Source organism: Mesoplodon mirus (genome assembly GCF_964341445.2).
Source record: "Mesoplodon mirus genome assembly, chromosome: 2".
Classification (NCBI taxonomy): domain Eukaryota; kingdom Metazoa; phylum Chordata; class Mammalia; order Artiodactyla; family Ziphiidae; genus Mesoplodon; species Mesoplodon mirus.
The window spans coordinates 212850185-212869812 of NC_138977.1; the positions used below are offsets into that span (position 1 = coordinate 212850185).

At 44.2% G+C, this 19628-nt stretch overlaps 1 protein-coding gene across 1 annotated transcript; it reads left to right on the forward strand.

Moving 5' to 3' along the window:
• Window positions 1–4964: 4964 nt before the first annotated feature.
• TECTB (tectorin beta) lies at window positions 4965–19628 on the forward strand (the record flags this gene model as incomplete). The annotated part of the gene is made up of 10 exons (XM_082636602.1): window positions 4965–5040; window positions 5776–5966; window positions 7439–7581; window positions 7687–7759; window positions 11297–11400; window positions 11549–11632; window positions 15488–15650; window positions 17144–17216; window positions 18352–18384; window positions 19484–19628. The coding sequence occupies 10 exons, from the start codon at window positions 4965–4967 to the stop codon at window positions 19531–19533; spliced, it is 990 nt and encodes a 329-aa protein (XP_082492728.1). The 3' UTR covers window positions 19534–19628.

The following is a 19628-nucleotide window of genomic DNA, read 5'->3' on the forward strand; positions in this document are numbered from 1 at the left end:
ACAAATGATTCACCTTGAATGTTTTAGACCAGCAGTGAGAGTCCTAATCTTGATCTGAGGAGGAGCTATTTTTAATTCTTCAGTCCTGTGATCGGAGGAGGAGAGAAGGGTGGGGAGAAGATGGGAAAGGGAGGGGCTGATGGGTCCTACTCTTCAGAGAAAGAGGGCATGTCTTTATCCCCCACATAGAGATAAGCCTGGAGAGGTTAGCGTGTATGCCTGGGGCACTCTGGGAACTTGTGGCCTCAGGGTCTGCAGAGGGATGGGGGAGGTGGAGCTTCTCCCTCTGAATTTCAAATGCACTCTCAGAAGAGGGTCTTTTCTCACTTCTCAGTTCTCCTTTCTGAAGTGCATTTTTCATGAGGGGAACACCACTTTCTCTGGAGAGCTGGGAGGAGTAGGCTAAGCCATTGAAGCCTGCAAGGGAACACCCACTCATCTGCAAATTGGCAAATAGGGTCTCCCACAAAGTAGAAGGCGGCTTGATTCAGGGCTTAAAGGAAACAATGGAGTCCATTTAACAAAGTCAATGTTTAATGAACTTGAAACAGTACCCTTTAAAAAATAAGTTAATAAAGCAGCCTTTTAAATTTTAATGCATGCTTATTAGCTTTCTTTTCAGACTACCATCTGTTACCTCAGGAAGACTTTACTGGTTTGTCTATCATCATGATTCATCACCTATGTGATTCCTGAGCTATGAATGACAACGTTGATTGGAATTCTGCAAATGGTAACCCTTTTGCATCTGGGCCAGCTTTCACAAACCGTGCAAGACCTTCAAATAGAACTGGTACCTTCTACTGCCTGACAATTCACAAAAGAAAGATACAAGGAGAGAAAAACTCATTTTTCAGGTGAGTTTGCCATAAAACCCTATTTATCGGGCTCTTTCAAGATCCTGATATTTTAAAAATCTTCCCATCAGTTTTATTTGTGTTTTACGGAGACGTAGCCATGGGCCTCAGTGGGAGACGTCGCTTTTGGGTTGTCTCCCAGAGGCACCTCTCCTACTCCACCATCTCAGGAAGGGAGAGGAGTGGTGAAAAGCAGAAAGGGGATGGGGTGGGGCAGTGAAATGGTGGGTAATTACCAAGAAAAAAATAGAAGCCTCCTACCTTTTATCAGAGCAAGTATCAAATACTGTTTGGCCCAAGTACATTTTGTCCCATTCTGTTTCTTATGCAAATTACACATCTAGAGACTAGCCTGCCACAAAAGTTGACTCCGCTTCCCCAACTTTATTCAACTTGCCTTTGAAAGGAGTATCATGTACCTGATTGTTAGCTGGGTAACAATCAGAGAAATTGTAGGCAAGATCTTATCATTATGGGGCTTCTTTAGAAATCAAAAGCACCTGCTCTTTGTGAAGATGGGCTTCTAAAGAGAGAAATATTCCCATTAGAAAACGCCCCCGAGTTCAAATGGGAACAGGATTAACATGTCCTCCCAGCCTGAGGGTACCAACCTTAGACCAATAAACTAGGGAACCTTTATTGAGTGCTTACTGTGTGGAAGGTCCTTGCAACAGCCACAGGAGATGGGAAGCCTGATTATACAGATTTGGAAACTGAAGGCTTGGAAAGGTCAAGTGACTTGCCCAAGATCCCACAATTGGAAATGTGACAGAGCCACAACCTCTAATTCCAGAACGTATGCTTTTAATTACCTATGACGTAATTCAGCACTGATGACATTAATGTATACTATCTAGTGACAACCCCCTCCTAATAGGCTCCCCTCTTTGGATTTTCCAAGCAGAACTGAGCATAAAACAAAAGACTTCCCTGAGGTCCTGCTCCTATAGAAGAAAATAAGCTACTCTATGCAAACCAAGTTACACCCCATTTAATACTCCTAGTAACATTATATCATAGATATGATCATATCCTTGCAGGAAAGGAGGAAATTAAGGCTCACAGAAGCTAAGTAACTTGTCCAAGAGTACACAGCTAGTAAAGGATAGAGGTGGGCTTTTGATTCCCAGGCCAACTTCAGTATCTATCTGCCCGGCACCTTGTAGGCATCCATCAGACATTTCCACTGGGAGAGAGGAAAGGCCTTTAGTTCCCCTGCAACCCTTTTCATGAGTGAACTCTGCCCTTCCAGGTCAGAGTCAAGATGATCCTATTGACCCCCTTGGGCCAAGGTTGTCTGAAAAGAAGGACGTATTTGAAGATGGGTGAAAAGAATCTTCTTGAAATAGAAACAAGTATCCTAACGTACATGGAGGACCAATGCTGAATTATCAGTGATGCATAACATTTGTGTCAAATCAGAGAGGCCATCCTTATGAAATTAGGCTGTATGAGGCCTCCGTGACTTGGCTTACCTGTTGCTTCCTCCGTCAAGCATGTCGACTCTCCCTTTTCCCTCCTCCCCCCATCCTATGTTCCCGGTACATATTTCTATGACTCCGTGCATCCCGCACCCACCCACCCAGTTCCTAGTTCTGCTGATTTGCCTGTGTCTTCCCAGGGCCTTGTCCCTGGTATACTGTAGGGACTTAATATATGTTTAAAAAAATGGACGGAGGAAGAAGCTCAGAGTTAGTGCTAAGCCCTAGGAAAGAGAAACTCAGAAGTTATGCATGCTTGTGAGATTCAAGTGCCATTTTCTGCTCAGGAAGTAATGCCTCTAATGAGTTGTAGAGACCAGTATAAACGTGCTGATATTTCCAGGTCACACTAAACTTGATCCTAGCATTAAAAAAATTAATGTGTTTCCTTTTCTTCCCCTCTCCAGCCCATTTGGTCTTTATCTATAAAATATATTCATTGCATGTGTGTTATACAATATAGATATGTCTCATGTAGCATGAATCTACAATGGACACTTCGTGCTACTTCCGAGGAAAAGAAAGACAACTCAGGGACACATACATGTTGCCAGAAATTGTTAGTTGTCTCTTCGTGTGATCTGTTTCTTTACCTAGCACTTTACAGTTTACAAGAGCCTTCACATCATTGCTCTCCCACCCCGTGAGGTGAGTTCAGGGCTGTGGCTTCCATTTACAGAGAAGGAAACTGAGTCACAGAAATCTTTCGTGGCTTGCCATATGGCTATTTCCTTAGTTCTTAAATATCATCATTGTAAGGCATGTCATTGATTTAACAATAGGTTTTGAGGATATAAGGAAACTCTACCATACTGTGTATACATATTGCTTATAAGACACATCCCAACGTTTCTGAGACATTAAATTATATGCACTTGAAGAGAGAGACGTGTATCTTAAAACTAAGAAAATGTGGTCAGTAGTGGAACAATGACTTAACATGGCATTCTAACTCTGAGTCACTGTGTACAGTTTACCTTCTCAGCTACATTATAAACTCCCACAAGCAAGGTATTTTTCTACACTTTTTACATGTCTCTCAAAAAGCTTAATGTAGTGGCTTCTGTAAAAATGCTCTCAGTTGGTTGATACAAGAGTCCATTTCCTCTAAAAAGAAAAACTAAAAGGAACCCTTATTTTTCATTCTTAAATCTCTGGGTACTAAAAATTCCTAAGGAATATATTTGGAAACTTCCCAGGAGCCACATTTTATCTGTTGTTTTTGATGGGATCTTGTTTGGTGACTAAGAATTGAATCATAAGATTGCCTCTCTGAGAAAGACAAATACCATATGATACCACTTATATGTGGAATCCAAAATATGATACAAATTATTTACAAAACAGAAACAGACTCACAGACATAGAAAATAAACTTGTGCTTCCTGAAGGGAAAAGGGGGTGTAGGGGGGATAAATTAGGAGTTTGGGATTAACAGATACACACTACTACATATAAAATAGGTAAACAACAAGATCCTACCATCTGGCACAGGGAACTATATTCAATAATAAACCATAATGGAAAATAATATGAAAAAGAATACATATATATGTACACATATATATATATATATATATATATATACATAAAACCGAATCATTTTGCTGTACACCAGAAACTAACACAACATTGTAAATCAACTATACTTCCATAACAAATAAAAATTTTTTTAAAGAAAGATTGCCCTTCTAAGTTCCTTCTCCCAATATCACTGCTCTGGGAGGCTAACAAAACTTTAGAAGCCTAGGGGTTCTACAATCAAAAGTTGTATTTCCGAATGAAGTTTTGATGAACTTCAAGATGAAACTCTAGAAGTTCGGAGTTTATTATAAGATATTAGAGAAAAAAATCTTTAACATGTTTGCATGAACACAAACAGCCTATTTTTTTTGTTTAGTATCCAGTGTACCACTGCTGAACTTAAGTCTTCCTAAATTCAGTTTAGATAGCCTGCATATAAAAATAAGAAAGCAAGAAATAAACCAAAGAAAGCAAGATGTAAAAAAAGAAAATTGTCACCTGTAACCATGCAGAAATTGGTTTGCCTCCAATCAGAGTTATTTTTGTGAGGAGGAAAAAATTCAACTTTTTATTCCACCCCTGGTTTAAAATGTAGTTTAAAAAAAAAAAAAAAGGTTCTCCAACTCTGTGAAGTAAAAGAAATTAGCCTCAAGTGGCCGTAACTGAGCTTCCCATCGGATTATTGTGCAAGGTTGCCTTTTATTTCCCCCCCACAGTGGATAATGCATGTTCATTGTGGTTTATCTGGAGCCGGTTTCTTTTACACCCTGGGCTTATATAAAGTCGAGCTAGGACTGGGAACAGAGATTTGGGGAGCATCTGAGAGGCAGCCTCCAGTCGGAGAGAATGAAACAGTCGGGAACATGAGCAGCCGCGTGTGAAATTGACACTCTCTGTGGTATGAGCCCCATGTTTGCCTCCCAACGCAGACGAAGAGCCGTTAGAAACGAGACTCATGATCCATTTCCTCTGTATGTGTTGATTTGTTCTCACCCTTGATTTTAATTTCTCGCTCGTGTTTCTGACCTAGAATGATCGAGGCTCGGGCCCTGTCAGGACCGTGAACATTTGGCCAGCTTGATTTGGCCACCTGGCAAAAGCAATGGTGATGAGGGCCTTCGTCCTGTTGGCTGTCTTTGCAGAAGCCTCTGCGAGATCTTGCACTCCAAATAAAGCAGGTATGCTCTGGTGCTAGCCCATTTTCCTGGAAAGGAACTTTTCGTGACACTTCCCTTCGCAGAGTTCATAGCCCTGTGCTTCTATTGTTAGGAAAATGCAATACTGGAGCCAAGTAGAAGCACTTAAACACCTCAACACCCATCCGGTTTTTCCCACAGAAAGTACAAATCTATTGGGTAAAGTTACACTTTTTAAAAATTAGAGGCTGCTAAATAGATGAACAAATAGAGATAAAATCTTCACATTTTTTTCCCGTTTTCTATTTGACTACTGCTTTTCTATCCTGTGCCATAAATTACTGTTTCATAGCATTGTGCATAAATGGACATTTTAAATTTTATAGGCTCATTTCATGGGATTTTCATATATATATGAAACCAGATTGAATGGATTTGAAATATATATATATATATATATATAGGAAATATAAATATATATATGAAGATACATTTAATCTGGTTTCAAAAATACATTCCTTAAAATAGGTTAAAGCTTAAAAGTGGGCCAATTTTGAATACATATTAAGAATAATGCAGATATTACACAGAGGTTTCAAAATCTGTAAAAGTGGAACTTCAGTGACTGAAGTTGGGGGAAAACTTTCATCACAGCTCATGAAGAATAGTGGGGAAAGTATTTTTAACTGACTGCTTTGCATGCTCAGCTGTAACAGGAGCCCACCATATGTAGATTTTACCAGATCTGATTTCAGACCAAGTCTCTCCTCTTTCCAGATGTCATTCTTGTGTTTTGTTATCCGAAAACAATCATCGCCAAAATCCCAGAGTGTCCCTATGGATGGGAAGTGCACCAGCTGGCGCTCGGTGGGCTGTGTTACAATGGGGTCCACGAAGCAGGTTACTACCAATTTGTAATCCCAGACTTGTCACCTAAAAACAAGTCCTATTGTGGAACCCAGTCTGAGGTAAGACCAGGCCACACGTGGAGGAGTTGCTAAGAGGAGGCAACTGGGCCCAAGAATGAGACATCTTCTGTCCACCCTTAAAAAGATTCAGAATTCACCACTTTCTTTTTAAGAGTCAGCCCCAACTCCCAAATTTCCTGAGATATTAGTGTTATTTATATTTTCTTCTGTCTAGTTTAGGCGACTCTTTGGATTTAAATTTTATTCTCCTAATTCACTGCCCGAGCAGCTAAGCCACCTTCCGTGAGTAGAACAAAGTACATTTCCCACCTCCACCTCACTTGGAGCTCCGAGCGCATGTTCACGGCTGCCATCCTTCCTGAGCTGGATGGGGGAGCCATCCTCTGCCCGAGACTTGGAAGTGGTGACAAAGGGGTGCATGTGGAAGGCATCTTAGGGACTTCCCTGGTGGTCCAGCAGTTAAGACTCTGTGCTTCCACTGCAGGGGGCAAGGGTTCAATCCCTGGTTGGGGGAACTAAGATCCCACATGCCACGCGGCATGGCCAAAAAATAAAAAGATAATGGAAGGCATCTTAAAGGAGTGACCAAAGTATAACACAACCCATAATTGGGTCTTGTGAAGTACCCAGGACAGGTAATCAGAATTAAAAGGAACCACAGACATCCTCTCGCCAAGTATCCTTAATGGGATGGAGGAGAAATCTGAGACCTCCCAGCAAAGCCACTAGTTCGGGGCCACAGAACCAGTAGTGATATAGTCATGAAGGGAGCCTAGGTCTTCTGACGCTCTGGCTGATGTCTAGAACTCCTACGGTCTTGACTGAAGGAGATGGTACATCTATCGGGTCTCAGCTCCTGGGGCTACCTCCTCTTCCTAAAGGTCCCACAAGGATTCAGGGATTTAGGGAGAAGAGTCATGGGCATGATTAACAATAACATCATGTCTTTGAATATCCTGGTAAAATGAACTAGAATTTATCTGTGCAGTCTTAGGCAGATCACTTCTCAAGTGAATGTTCAAGATCCCTTTTAACTCTAATATTTGGTGATTTTAAAGTCCAACAAGTCAGAGGAAAGAATCTCAGAAATAGTGCTCATGATTGGAAGAAGGAAAGAGCAAAGAACCAGGCAGTAATGTTCTAGAGATGGGAGGTGGTGAAGGTGTCACATAAGATTACTCGGACAGGGGAAAGTAAATTAAAAGTTGATGTTGGGAGACAGAGGTTCCTGAGCCAGTCCATTTCGGTCAGAAGCCCAATGGGTATATGGATTTTTTTTTAAGTGTACAACATTCAACTTAGATTATTATAAACAATCTTGAACAGACTTAAGATCTCTTTACAAAAATTATCAGCTCACCTACAAACAAGAGTGGGTGCTATATCAGTGGCAGACATTCATGTCTTCCCATTGGGCTTTTTTCTGAACCATCTTCAGTCATTTATCCAAGAGGCCTCATTCACATCATGGGGGTACAGGGCCACCCTAACCGCCTTCTTTCTTTCTCCAGTACAAGCCCCCCATCTACCACTTCTACAACCACATTGTTTCCAATGACAGCACCGTGATCGTAAAGAACCAGCCTGTGAACTACTCTTTCTCCTGCACCTACCACTCCACCTACTTGGTGAACCAGGCTGCCTTTGACCAGAGGTAAGCTGCTCCGAGAGTGGAGGGCGGGCTGCCTTGCGTGTGTTCTGCAGCCCCTGTCAACCAGGCATGTTTCAGTCCTTATGCAAAATTCTCTCCCCTTTTCAGAGTGGCCACTGTTCATGTGAAGAACGGGAGCATGGGCACATTTGAAAGCCAATTGTCCCTCAACTTCTACACTGTAAGTGGTCTCCAGGTCTCCACTGTTACCCTGGGGCCTTTCTAGGAGATGATGGGATGCTTCCTCAGCATTTGTTCTCCTCTAAGCTGTATGCAGACCCCCATTCTTGAATTTGAATTGAGACGTAAGCTTTGTTCTAGCTTTAAGCCTCTTTAAAGACTAGATGCAGCATACATTCAGATTCATAGACTGGATGGAAGAAAGGAAAGGTGCCACAGAGAAAAAAGGGCAATCTTCCCATTTCACAGATGTGAAAATTGAGATAAGAGAAATCAAAGGTCAATAGGCAGTAAAGACAGCCAAGGTCTAATTCTTAATCGATTAGTTTCCACTACAACCCCCTCCAGAGATTTATATTTAGGATCCAGCTCTTGTTAAAACATCGGCACAGACTAGTGAGCTTCCTACCTGGGACAGGGCTAAGGGGAGTGGTTGGGGTTGGCTCCTGCCAGCTAGTTCTTTGGTCTCCAAAGCCCTTTACTTAGTGGGCCTCCTCTTTGTCTAATTTGGGCATGCTGCCTACATTGACATCAAAGCTAAAGGCACTAAGAATAGAATGCTCCGGAGAAACTAAATATGCAATGGCCATGAGCCCAGCTGCCCTCCTGTTTAGATGGGGTGCTCTGTTTTTTAGACCTGCAGCTTTCAGTGAGGGGACATGCACATAGGAAATGGCCCAGCTGGCTAAAGGAAAATGCAGGCAGAAATAGAAACCTTTACTTCCAACATTAGAACCGGAAGATAGCCTTAGAGACCACCATGTACAACCCATTCATTTCGCAAAGGAAACAACTATATTACCTGGAACTCCACTGACCTTGAACTCTTTGAACTTGCTTTACCAGCTCCCTGGAAGCTATTAACCTTGCTGAACTCAGAAGGTGAGAGCTAGAAGGGATCCTAGAATAACCTAGTCCATTTTACAGCTGAGGATCTGAAACCCAGTGAGGAAAGGATCTGTCCAAGACCCCACAGGTGGTCCAGAGCAGTACCCAGTCTGGAACAAGGTCCCCTGACATTGGTCTACAAGGCAAACTTACTATGCAGGGAATGAAGCTTACGTTTCATGACCCTTCACTTCCACAGCCCCTTTTCAAGGCCCTGTGTCTAATTTTGTATTCAAAGTTTTGATCCTTTTAATTAAAGAGGGCTCTCTAAATAAGCTTCAAGGTCCCACAAAACCTAGATCTGCCCCAGGCTACACACCACTAGTGGTTAAGTCCTGAGAAAAGGAAATTCCATATAATCCCTTGACCTATAATCAGGGGGGTTAAAACAGTGTGGATCACCAGGGTGATGAAAGGATGGCAAAACCACTGTAGTAACTGATGAAGGTTATCCAGAGAGGAAAATAAGCTTCACACATTGACAACAGACTCAAGGGACATCCTGATGACAGGCTGTCATTACTACTGAGTCCCTGTCTGGAAATACATGATTGTTGCTTTAACCAGATAAAATTATAGGTATGACCCTATGAAGGTTTTACAACAGTTGGAAATGGAGAGGCACCACGATGTCCATCAGTTATGTGGTGCTAAGTTTCAGACAGAAATATCAAACCTTATAACTTTTTTAAGAAAAAACAAAAATTAGGAAGCATGTCCTCAGCATCACCCAGGCCATCCTCTAGACGGCTAGGCAGACTGCTTCCTTGAACTGGTAGAAATGAGACTAAGGCCTTCCCTAGGGCCCACCAAGACCCTTATAGGACAAACAAACCTTGGCAACGAGGGGGCTCTGAGGTTATAACCGAGACTTTGGTACTGATTAACATTCCCACAATGGGCTCGGTTTCCTGTGCCTTACCCATGAGGTTGGTATTTTTCTTCTCCTCCCTTCTTCTGCTTTAAGAGCATTCTTGTGTGTTCTGAAGCAACAGCTGCTCGCTGCATATATTTCCATCAAATTACCAGAGACCGAGCTGTGCCCTGCATGGCACAATAGAATCAATGCTCTGCTAGTTGCTTAGGATTCTGAGAGCTCCAAAACCACCCGTTCTACTCAGCATGCTTCCTCTCTTCTCTCTCTACCCCCTTCCACTCAATTCTGCCAATGGTCCGTGGTTGGTATTCTTGGTAAAGTTATTTTGACTCCCAATCCGAAATAAAGGAAGGTAGTCAACTTGTAGAAGTAGCCTAGCACTGTGGTTAAGAAAATAGGCCTTGACATCAGACCACTGGTTTGAAGCCTGTTTCCACCATTTACTAGTTGTGTGACCTTGGACAAGTTAGTTAACCTCTCTGGGCCTCCACCTATGCATTTGTTAAGTGGGGATAATAATAGCACTTATCTGAGAGGTTTGTTATGAGGGTTAAATGAAATAATCCTTATAAAACCCTTTGCACAGTGCCTGGCACAAAGTAAATGCCCGAGAAAATAGTCATTCTCACAACTGTAAACTTTGACCTTGTTTAAAGTGGAAACTGAGAACTCCTAGCACCAGCACTGTTACCTTTATAGGGTTGAACATCAATGTCAGAGTGGGATTAGGTTGACCTCTATTCAATCCAAATGGTATTGACTATTCCTTTTAGTTAGACAGAAACAAATGCCAAAGCTTGGGATGGAACGAAGGCAAGCAATAGAGACCAAAATCATAGACTTCCAGAGTCAGAACAAACCTCAGAGGTGATTAATCTTGACCTTCCACCCAATGCCCAAAACCTCTCTGCAAGGCTGCTGAGGGATGGGTTCCCCACCTCTTCCAAGGGCAACGGCAAGTTGGACCTTCTCATGTTAGGTCAGCATGTGAAGTCTGATGTCATGAAATCTGACATTCCGAACTCTGGCCCACTGGTCCCGGTTCTATCCTCTGAAATGATACTACATGTTACTGACGGTCCTTCAACTAGCTCAGGCTTGTCTTTCCCAAACTAAACATCGTCCCATTCTTGGTGGTGCATTCATCATCCTAGTGACTCTTTTCTCTGTATGATTTCCTGGGTTAATGCCCCCATTAAAAGGCAGAGCCCAGAATTTGCCAAAATAAACTGTCCAGGTACTAAAGGGTGAAGCTATCTGGACATAGGTCCCTAATTTTCATGTTACAAAGAAAGTAGGGGGAAATCACACTGAGTATTGCCTCACTGTCAGGTGAGAAGTGGAGAAACTGACCCTTAAAAGCGTTTTGCTTCAGAAATTGAATGAAGTGTGCAGATTCTGTGTTCCACTATGTAACATAATCAGGAAGCTTCCCCTGCAAAGCGGAGGTATTATTCCAATATTCCAATTCTTGGTTCCCGGGAGATGGGGCCAGGAGAAGCACCTCTGGCTACACTGGGGACAGCAGCCTATGATTTTGGTCTCTATATAGCACAGTCTCCTGGACATACATGTGATGTCCTCATCCCTTCTGAGATGGCACCAGCATCCTAGGAGGTACAGCCTCTCTGGTCCCGGTGGGTCTCACTGTGGTCTCATGTACCTGTGCCCTTGGGTTGTTCCTCCCCCTCCCGTCCCGGTTCATCTGCTCCTGTCAGACCCAACTGCTCAGTCTGACAGATCATAACGCCCAGTGTCAATTTCCTTCCAAAGAATGCCAAGTTCACCATTAAGAAAGAAGCGCCTTTTATCCTGGAGACATACGAAATTGGTTCAGATCTGTTTGCAGGAGTAGAAGCCAAAGGGTTAAGCATTAGGTAAGTGTGTGTTCTTAATGTTTGTATTTATAAATACAAAGAAGAGAAAAAACAACAAACAAAAACAGCCCAGAGGCTTTTTAATCACCCAAAGTTTCTAGGCATACAACTCCCTAGCTCACAGTGATGCGTTTTGTTTCATTTCCAGGTTTAAAGTGGTTTTGAACAGCTGTTGGGCCACACCTTCGGCTGATTTCATGTATCCCTTGCAGTGGCAGCTGATCAGCAAGGGGTAGGTACGGCTCTACTGGACCACAGGGCTGAGAGGTGGGGCTAGGTAAGATCCAGGGCTGCTCTGGCTTGGGACAGCTTGGAAGGTAGAGGCGGAGCCTGTTGGGGGCACATCAGTGACTTCCTCTGTGCTTCCAGACTGAGTACTGATACCAGGAATCACTTACATAGTGCTTTCTAGGTACAAGGTTCTGTTCTGAGAGCTTTATCATATATTAACTCATTTGCCTTACTACAGGTAGGTATTATTACTATCATCCCCATTTTCCAGATGAGAAAACTGAGGCACAGTAGGGGTTAAGTAATATCACATAGTTAGTGTAGGTGTGTGTTTAGGGGGAAGTGGGCAGGTTGGGTTCAAACCCAATCAATCTGACGTCAGAACCCTGAGGAGAACTAACTTAGATATCCATGTAAAAAGCTTAGTACATAGTACCTAGCTGGTATTCAATCAATTTTAATAATATCATTGTTTTTATTTACTAATAACTTCATAGGTAACGGGGAGTTCTTAAAATTTGGAGTAGGGGACTAAAGTAATGGGATTATAGTATAGAAATGAGATTCTGGACATCACACATAGGGTGGTTAGAAACAGAACATGGGAGGTAGAAAGACCAGATTAGAGGCTGTGGCAGCTCTAGAGCCAAAGGTGATAAGACCTGAATCAAGGTTGTAGCTAAGTGAATGGAAAGAAGGTCACCCAAGGGAGGGAGAAGCGATAAAAATTGAGCAACCAATTGCATACGGTAGAGGGAAGGACAGGGCACAGTGTCTGAGGCACATGTGACAAAGAATGCTTTCTGCTGTTGCACCGTGAATTGTGAAGATGAGAAGTTGTTTGTCCTAGGCTCCTAGGGAAGAGGGGTTCTGGATAAGGGAGTTTGGATTCTCCTTGAGTTCAGGGCTGACATATTGACCTTGAGATGACAATTGTCTAGAAGCACTTAGAATTGTAACTTTGGAAAACAAAGGAGAAGATGAGTTAAACTAGAGATTCAGGCGTCATCCACACAACAAACAGTAAACACAGAAGAGGCCATTCCCCAAACCAAAGCAGACCAGTTACACTGGAACCATCAGGGCTGAGTAAACACTGCCGCCAGGGACAAAGATGATAAGATAACAAAGGTGAAGCCACTTTGGATCTTTATCTATTTTTATTTAACAAACACTTATACAGCCCTTACAACATACCAGGAATTACTCTAGGTAGGTGCTTTACAAATACTAATTTATTTCAATTTCATTAAACTTCCTATAGAGTAGGTAGTACAACAATCACTACTTTATAGATGAGGAAACTGAGGCACAGATAAGTTCAGAAACGTACCCAGAGTTTAAGCTAGTAAAGGGATGGATGATCTGGGCAGTGTTATCTCTTGATAACACAGGGTAGGACAGGCCAGCAAGGCCCACACCCAAGCAACCCATCTTGCTGCAGAGATGGGAGCTTAGTTTGGGTCCTTAGTTCACATCTGTCATTGAATGATTCATTTAGGTTCTGTTGATGATAGTGCAAATCAAATGACCTCAGGGAGATTCTGAAATAAATTGCTGACCTACAGGGACCTTGAAATTACCAAGAGGCATTGGGAACCTCTCTCAAACAATAGCCACACAAGGGCAAAGGCTTCTGCCACACCATGGAATCATCTCCTCAGATAGTTCTAGTGCCCCTGCACACCTAGTGGATGTGTAATATGGCAGAAAAGGGAATGCTTGTGACTTTGGGGTAGTCTCTCCAAGTGGTCCTCAAACTCTAGTGTGCACAGGAATTCCTTTGGGTATCTGCTACACATGCAGACACGTTGTAAACCTACATCAGAAGGTCCCTGGGTGAACCCTGGGACTCTGCATTTAAGCACAGCCAAATTAAAGACACCCTGATCTAGTTGCAAATACTGCCTAACTGAAATGGCCCCTTGAGGTTGGAGATAATTGCAGGAAGACCAGTGCCAAAGGGGAGAATTAGAAAGGCCACTCCCATAACCTCCCAGATGGTTTTGGTTCACACCAGGCCCTTTGGAAGGAAAACCCAGTTTTCAAGAATGCCTGGAGAGGTTAGAATAGGAATTTTGATCTCCGGTGGGGAAGTGATGATGGTGGGAAAGCCTCCCTGTGGGCATTCCACAATCCTGAGATACCTGTCCTGGAGGGACAGGAGCCACAGCCAGAGCCAAGAGGCAACAGTACCAAGGCATCTCGGCCTGCCTGTCACCTGCCTCCTTCCTGCCGCCAGCAAAGCTCTGCTTTACATTGTTCCCACTGTCTGACACCGTACCTGGACACTCCAGCAGCCAGGAGCTATTTTAAGGACTTGGTCTTGAGTTCGTACAAGGATCTCGGGTTTAATGACCGAAGGATCCTTCAAGAGTCTTGTTTCACAGCTCAGAAAATGCCCCTAGCTCTTGTCACTACTCAGAGGCCACCACAAACAGATCCCAGCTTCTGGCCCTGGTCCAGATACAAGGTGCAGTTTTCATGGCTCGTTTCACTCACTCTCTGAGTTAACATCCCCTCCGTCCTACCTCTAATTTGGCCCCTAATGTCTGGTTCTGATGGACTGGGATGGGGGAGCGTCCACCATAAAGTTTCCCTGGAGCGACTGCACTGCTCCCTAGTGTTTGTGTTGAGTTGGAAGGACGATAGAGTCAGAGAAACACGCCAGGCGGGGCATGAATTTCGGGTTCCACTGAGGTGCTGTCCACTGGTCCTTAGCTTTTGAACCCATAGACCTTTGTTCCGTAGAGGACAGGTTCTGGTGCTCATCGTCACCTGCATACAGGCCCTCGCTGTGCATTCCCGAGAACCACTGTGTCTGTTCCCAACCTGGCTGAATGTCTGGCGCTTAAGTAGGGAATCCATATGTGTTTGGTAAATGAAAAAGTATTGTGCTTAAACCAGGCTTTCCCAATCTCGACACTGTTGACTTTTGGGGCCGGATCATTCTTTGTTGTGGGGTCTGTCCTGTTCCCTGTAGGGCATTCTGCAGCATCCCTGGTCTATACCCTCTAGGTGTCAGGAGTATCTTCCCCCCAGTCATGACAACCACATGTCAAATTTCCCCTGGGGGGCAAAATGGCCCCCAGGTGAGAACACTTGGTTTTGGCAAACGCCCATCTATGTCATTATTTTTTCTTTTACTGCAGTTGTACATTTGGGACTTTGAAACTTCCCAAATATTACACTCTCATTATAGAGAATTAAAAAAACAACAACATAAAGGTGAAAGAAGAAAACAAAAACTGTCCATAATAGCCAGTGTTAACATTTAAATGGTATCCTGCCAGCCATTTTTTTCTGTGCTCATATTAAAAATATCTTTAGAAAGGTAATTATAGAACAGATATAGCACTTAAATAGTACAATGTAAATTCAAATTCCCGGTGGCAAAACCTCACCATACACACACAGTAATATGTTGGGTGTGACCTGGGCGTAGGTGGCTGTGAGAGTACTTTGGGAAATGCCATTCCCAGCACCACCATCTTTATTTTGGACATAGGCTGGGAGTCTGTACGTATCCCAGGCCTCCGGAGAATGTTGTCTGGGGGATTTCATTTCTTGGGGACAGAGGTGGGTTAACTTCCAGATGTGTGGCTTCTTGTAAGTTGCTCCACCCTTGCTGTACTCTATCTGTACAATGGGGATGGTCACAGCCATCTCATAGGTGCTCCAACTGACCCCAAAGAAATGAGGATAAGTAAGGTGCTGCCACAGTGCTTCAGAAGGATAACGTGCTGTGTAGAAGCCCAGGGGAGGCCGTGTGTGACTTTGCCTCAGACGCCCTTGCTGGAGTTCATGAGATGACTTTGTCTCTCCCCCTCCCCTCCCCCAACCCCGTGTGCTCCAGCTGTCCTACGGATGAAACTGTCATCGTGTATGAGAATGGGAAAGACCACAGGGCAACCTTCCAATTCAATGCTTTCCGGTTCCAGAACATCCCCAAATTGTCCAAGGTGTGGTTACACTGTGAGACTTTCATCTGCGACAGTGAGAAGCTCTCCTGCCCAGTGGTGAGCCACCCTTACCGGAATGAGAATATTACCTGAGGCTGTGACGGGGAGGGGACGGTATTTGAGAAGCTGTATTTTTACCTGGGAAATTGTCAACAGACCAGCGTAGATGTGTGTGAGGACATACCGGAGGAAAGGCTGCTGAGCGTAGGGGCAGACGTTCCAGGCGTGTCTGCCCCGCCACAAACAAGCTGCATGGTCTGGCCCAGGTCACTTAACCCCAGAGCCTGGTTTTCTCATCTTTAAAGATGGAATGGTGATGAGTAATGGCGGCCCTTCTCTTTTCAGAGAGCAATGTTAGGGAAAATGAAAGCAACAACAGACATGGAGATGCTTTGAGAAAGTTAACAGGACAAGGGAGATTCAAAATTCAGCTGGTAGCAATAGGCTCTGGATGGAAGCTGAAGGTAGGTATTTTTAGCTCTTGACTTACCAGCCTGAACGTCCGTCTCGGAGACTTAAGATGGACAAGAGAGATGTTGCAGGAATTCGCGACATGAGGTCACAGCTGTTCCGACCACGTGAGAGGAAGGGCCCAGCTTCCCAGGCATATTTAGTAGCTCATGCAGGAGGGTCAGTTTCCCCTCCGCCTCCTCCACCAAGAAGTTGCTGCAGGATCAGTCAACATGCGTAATGAATTCAGGTGGAAGAAAATTATCCATTGCGACCAGGTGTGAACATGGTCCTTAGAGCAGTGGTTCCCAAGTGTGGCCCACATTGCTTCAGCATCACCTGGGAACTTGTTAGGGATGCAAATTCTTAGCCCCCCACCCCACCCCCTGGCCCCAGACCACCTGATTCAGACACTCTGGGCGGAGCCAGCAATCTGTGTTTTAACAAGCTCTTCAAGTGGCGCACATGTTTGAGAACCACTGCCTTGAAGATCTAAAAGTGTTAAATTCCAAACTGTTACCTCCTCCAGTCTATTTGGACCGGAGGCCTCAGTGAGGAAGGACTGAAGAGGGTACCTTCTCACATTGCCTATAGTAGCCTACATAAATAAGATGATAATCTCTGTTTCTGTTGATTCATTTAGCCAGACAGTGGTCACTTATGAGCACAAACAGAGAAAGGGAAGGGAGTAGAGAAACATTTAACTGTTCATGAAAGGATTATTATTGGCTCTACATTTAAAAAAGAAAATGAACCAGAACACATTTTGCGGGTATCCACGTCTCAAATCACAGTGATGAGAGTAACTATGGGTAAAAGCCTTACTTCTCATCAAAAGAAACGGAGTCAGTTCCTCCCACATGCAATGCGGATTTGTTCCAGCTTGAAGAGTTAAGGACGGAAAGATTTCTTCCTTTTCTCAAGTTGGAGAAGCAATGAAATACATCTCTCTGGGTTATAAAAACAATAAGGGAACTAATGTCTGAGGCCTGGGGAATTGTGACTCCGTCAACTTTGTGACTTCTTAAAAAAAAATCTCTTTTCTCTCCTGTGTGTGTTTCTCATCCCGCCTCTCCCCTCGTCTTCTCCTGGGTTTCCAGACTTGTGACAAACGAAAACGCCTCCTCCGGGACCAGACTGGGGGCGTCCTGGTCGTCGAGCTCTCCCTCCGTAGTAAGCTTCTCTGTTTTCCAAATGGTTGCCCTCACGCTGGGCTGCGTCCACAGGCACGGCCGGTTTGAGCATTTTAACTGAATTGCCAAACCAGTTGTGCCTGTAGACACAACCTTTACCTGCAACGCGTCTCCTCACCTGGGGGGTGGGTAACTCACGCCCGATCAAGGAGGTTTATTAACTACCCTGAAAAGTTCGGTCTGTGGCCTCAATTCCAATGTCCCCCAGGGACTAGGAAGTGCTGAGCTGCCAGACACAGTGTGCAGGTGATAATAATAATAGAAAATGAAACGTACGGGGGCGTCCAGGGCACGTCAAAAAAACTAGTAAAGGAGCTGGGTGGGCCCTGGGGTTTCAGAAATAAAGGAGACCCACACGGGCCCTGTCCTCAAGAATGTACCATCCAGCAAGGAGGGAGATGCTAAATGCTAAGGGGAAGGGAGATTACTGTCAGTGGAGGTGGAAGAGGTAGGGTCTATGGGAATAGATGGGTAGGCAGCTCAGCGCAGTCAGGCTTAGGGAGGACCTCTGCGAGTCATCTTTAAGTCTGACCTCAAGAGTGCTGTGACATCAAGGGGGGGGCGGGGCAAGGCCTGGGAGCTTTAGAGGACAGTCATCCAACTCTGGTCAGGAGCCCAACCCCATCTGCTGCGTGATTTTGTATGACCTGTAAGCTAAGGGCAGTTTTTCCTTTTTATGTGGTTGAAAAAAATCAAAAGAAACAATATTTCATAACACACAAAAATTATATGAAATTCAAACTTCATTATATATTCGGAAAGTTTTATTGGAACATAGCCACACTGGTTCATTTAGGGCTTGTCTCCAGCTACTTTCGACAGCGTCAAGTAGTTGCAATAGAGACCGAGTGGCCTGCAAAGCTGAATAAATTTACTATCACCCGCCCTTTTCAGAAAGTTTACCAACCCCTGCCATAGAGAGCCGAGATGAAAATGGTGTGAGATGAAGCCTTTGTCAACCCTTCAAGAAACTTTGTGCTAAAGACAATGGGAGCGGGTTGGTTTCATCAGGGGAGAATCCAGTCAGGTTTGTGTTTTAGGAACGCAGCTCTGAGACTTCTCCCTCTGTGATCTTTTCTTAAACCTTCTGTATTCTCTTTCTTTACTCACTACAGGCAGGGGATCCTCCGGTCTCTATAGCTTCTCAGGTAAGGAAAAGAGACAGCTCTGGGCAATGCTTTTAACAGGCAGATGTGTGTTTTAAAAGAGGCTTACCTTTGGCCCCAGCAAAGCCTTTACCTGAATGAGGTGGAGGGGGATCAGAGGTCGAGAGGTCTCTCTGCAACCAGCCCCTGAGCTCTGAAGGGAGGGAGGAGCTGGGGGCAAGCTGGATGAAGCAGAGCTGGTCCCCCACCCCCCTACCAAGTCTAAGCAAAGACATCACCAGGTGGTTCCTCTTGGGTTTCTGTGTTTGGAAAACGTGATTTTCAATGATCTGTTCATTCAACAAATATTTCTGAGTCCCTTCTATGACCCTGCCCCTCATGAACTCAGTGACCTTGGGCCATGACCCCACTCCTGCATTCCCCAGTTTCCTCTGTGAAACTGGGTTAATAATTGCCCATATCATACACAGAAGTTGTTGTGTGGATTAACTTTTACAGCTAAGAGCACTAAACAATGCCCAGCAAGCAACAAACATCCAGTAAAGATCAGCCATAATTACTGACTCTGTACCAGGCACTTTTCTAGGTGGTGTGACTCCTGCAGTGAACAAGGCAGGCAAGGCTCGTGCCCTTCCTAATATGCGTGAAGTATGGTGGGTGGGGCTGAATAATGATTTAGACAGCAGTCCGGGAAGCATCTTAGAGGAAGAAGCATTTCAGCTAAGACCCAAGATCTCACCAAATGATGCGAGAAGATGGGTAAGGCAGTTCTATTTATAAACAAACTCACAGATGTAAGATTTGCTCTCACAATTACAGGAAATCATGCAAGCCAACCGTCTGAGACTCTCAGATGCACCATCTGGAGTCTACAGTGAAACGCACCATCACTGTATTATCGAAGTTCAGGTTCCCATCTGTCAGAGGTCCCTATCCTAGGCTTATCTGCTGGGTTCTTTGTACTGATGAAAGTGAGCTATGGAAACCCCAGAGGATGAACAAAACTATGTACAAAATGTGCAGGGTTTTATGAAAACCTACGTAACGTCCTTGAGTTGACTCACTTATGTTGAGTGGACTCTTGTTGAGTTCTCCTTGCTCCTTGTCGAACTGTTTGTCTCCTTTCCTGTCTGGTCCACAGATGTTCTCTATCACCTCATCGTGATGCTGGGCATTTGTGCTGTGTTATAAGGGAGAGCCAGGCAGGCAGCTGCAGCTCCTCCTCCCAAGACCATCTCCTCTGTCAGTGACAAACTCACATTCATTGTGCTGCCAAAAAGAACAAA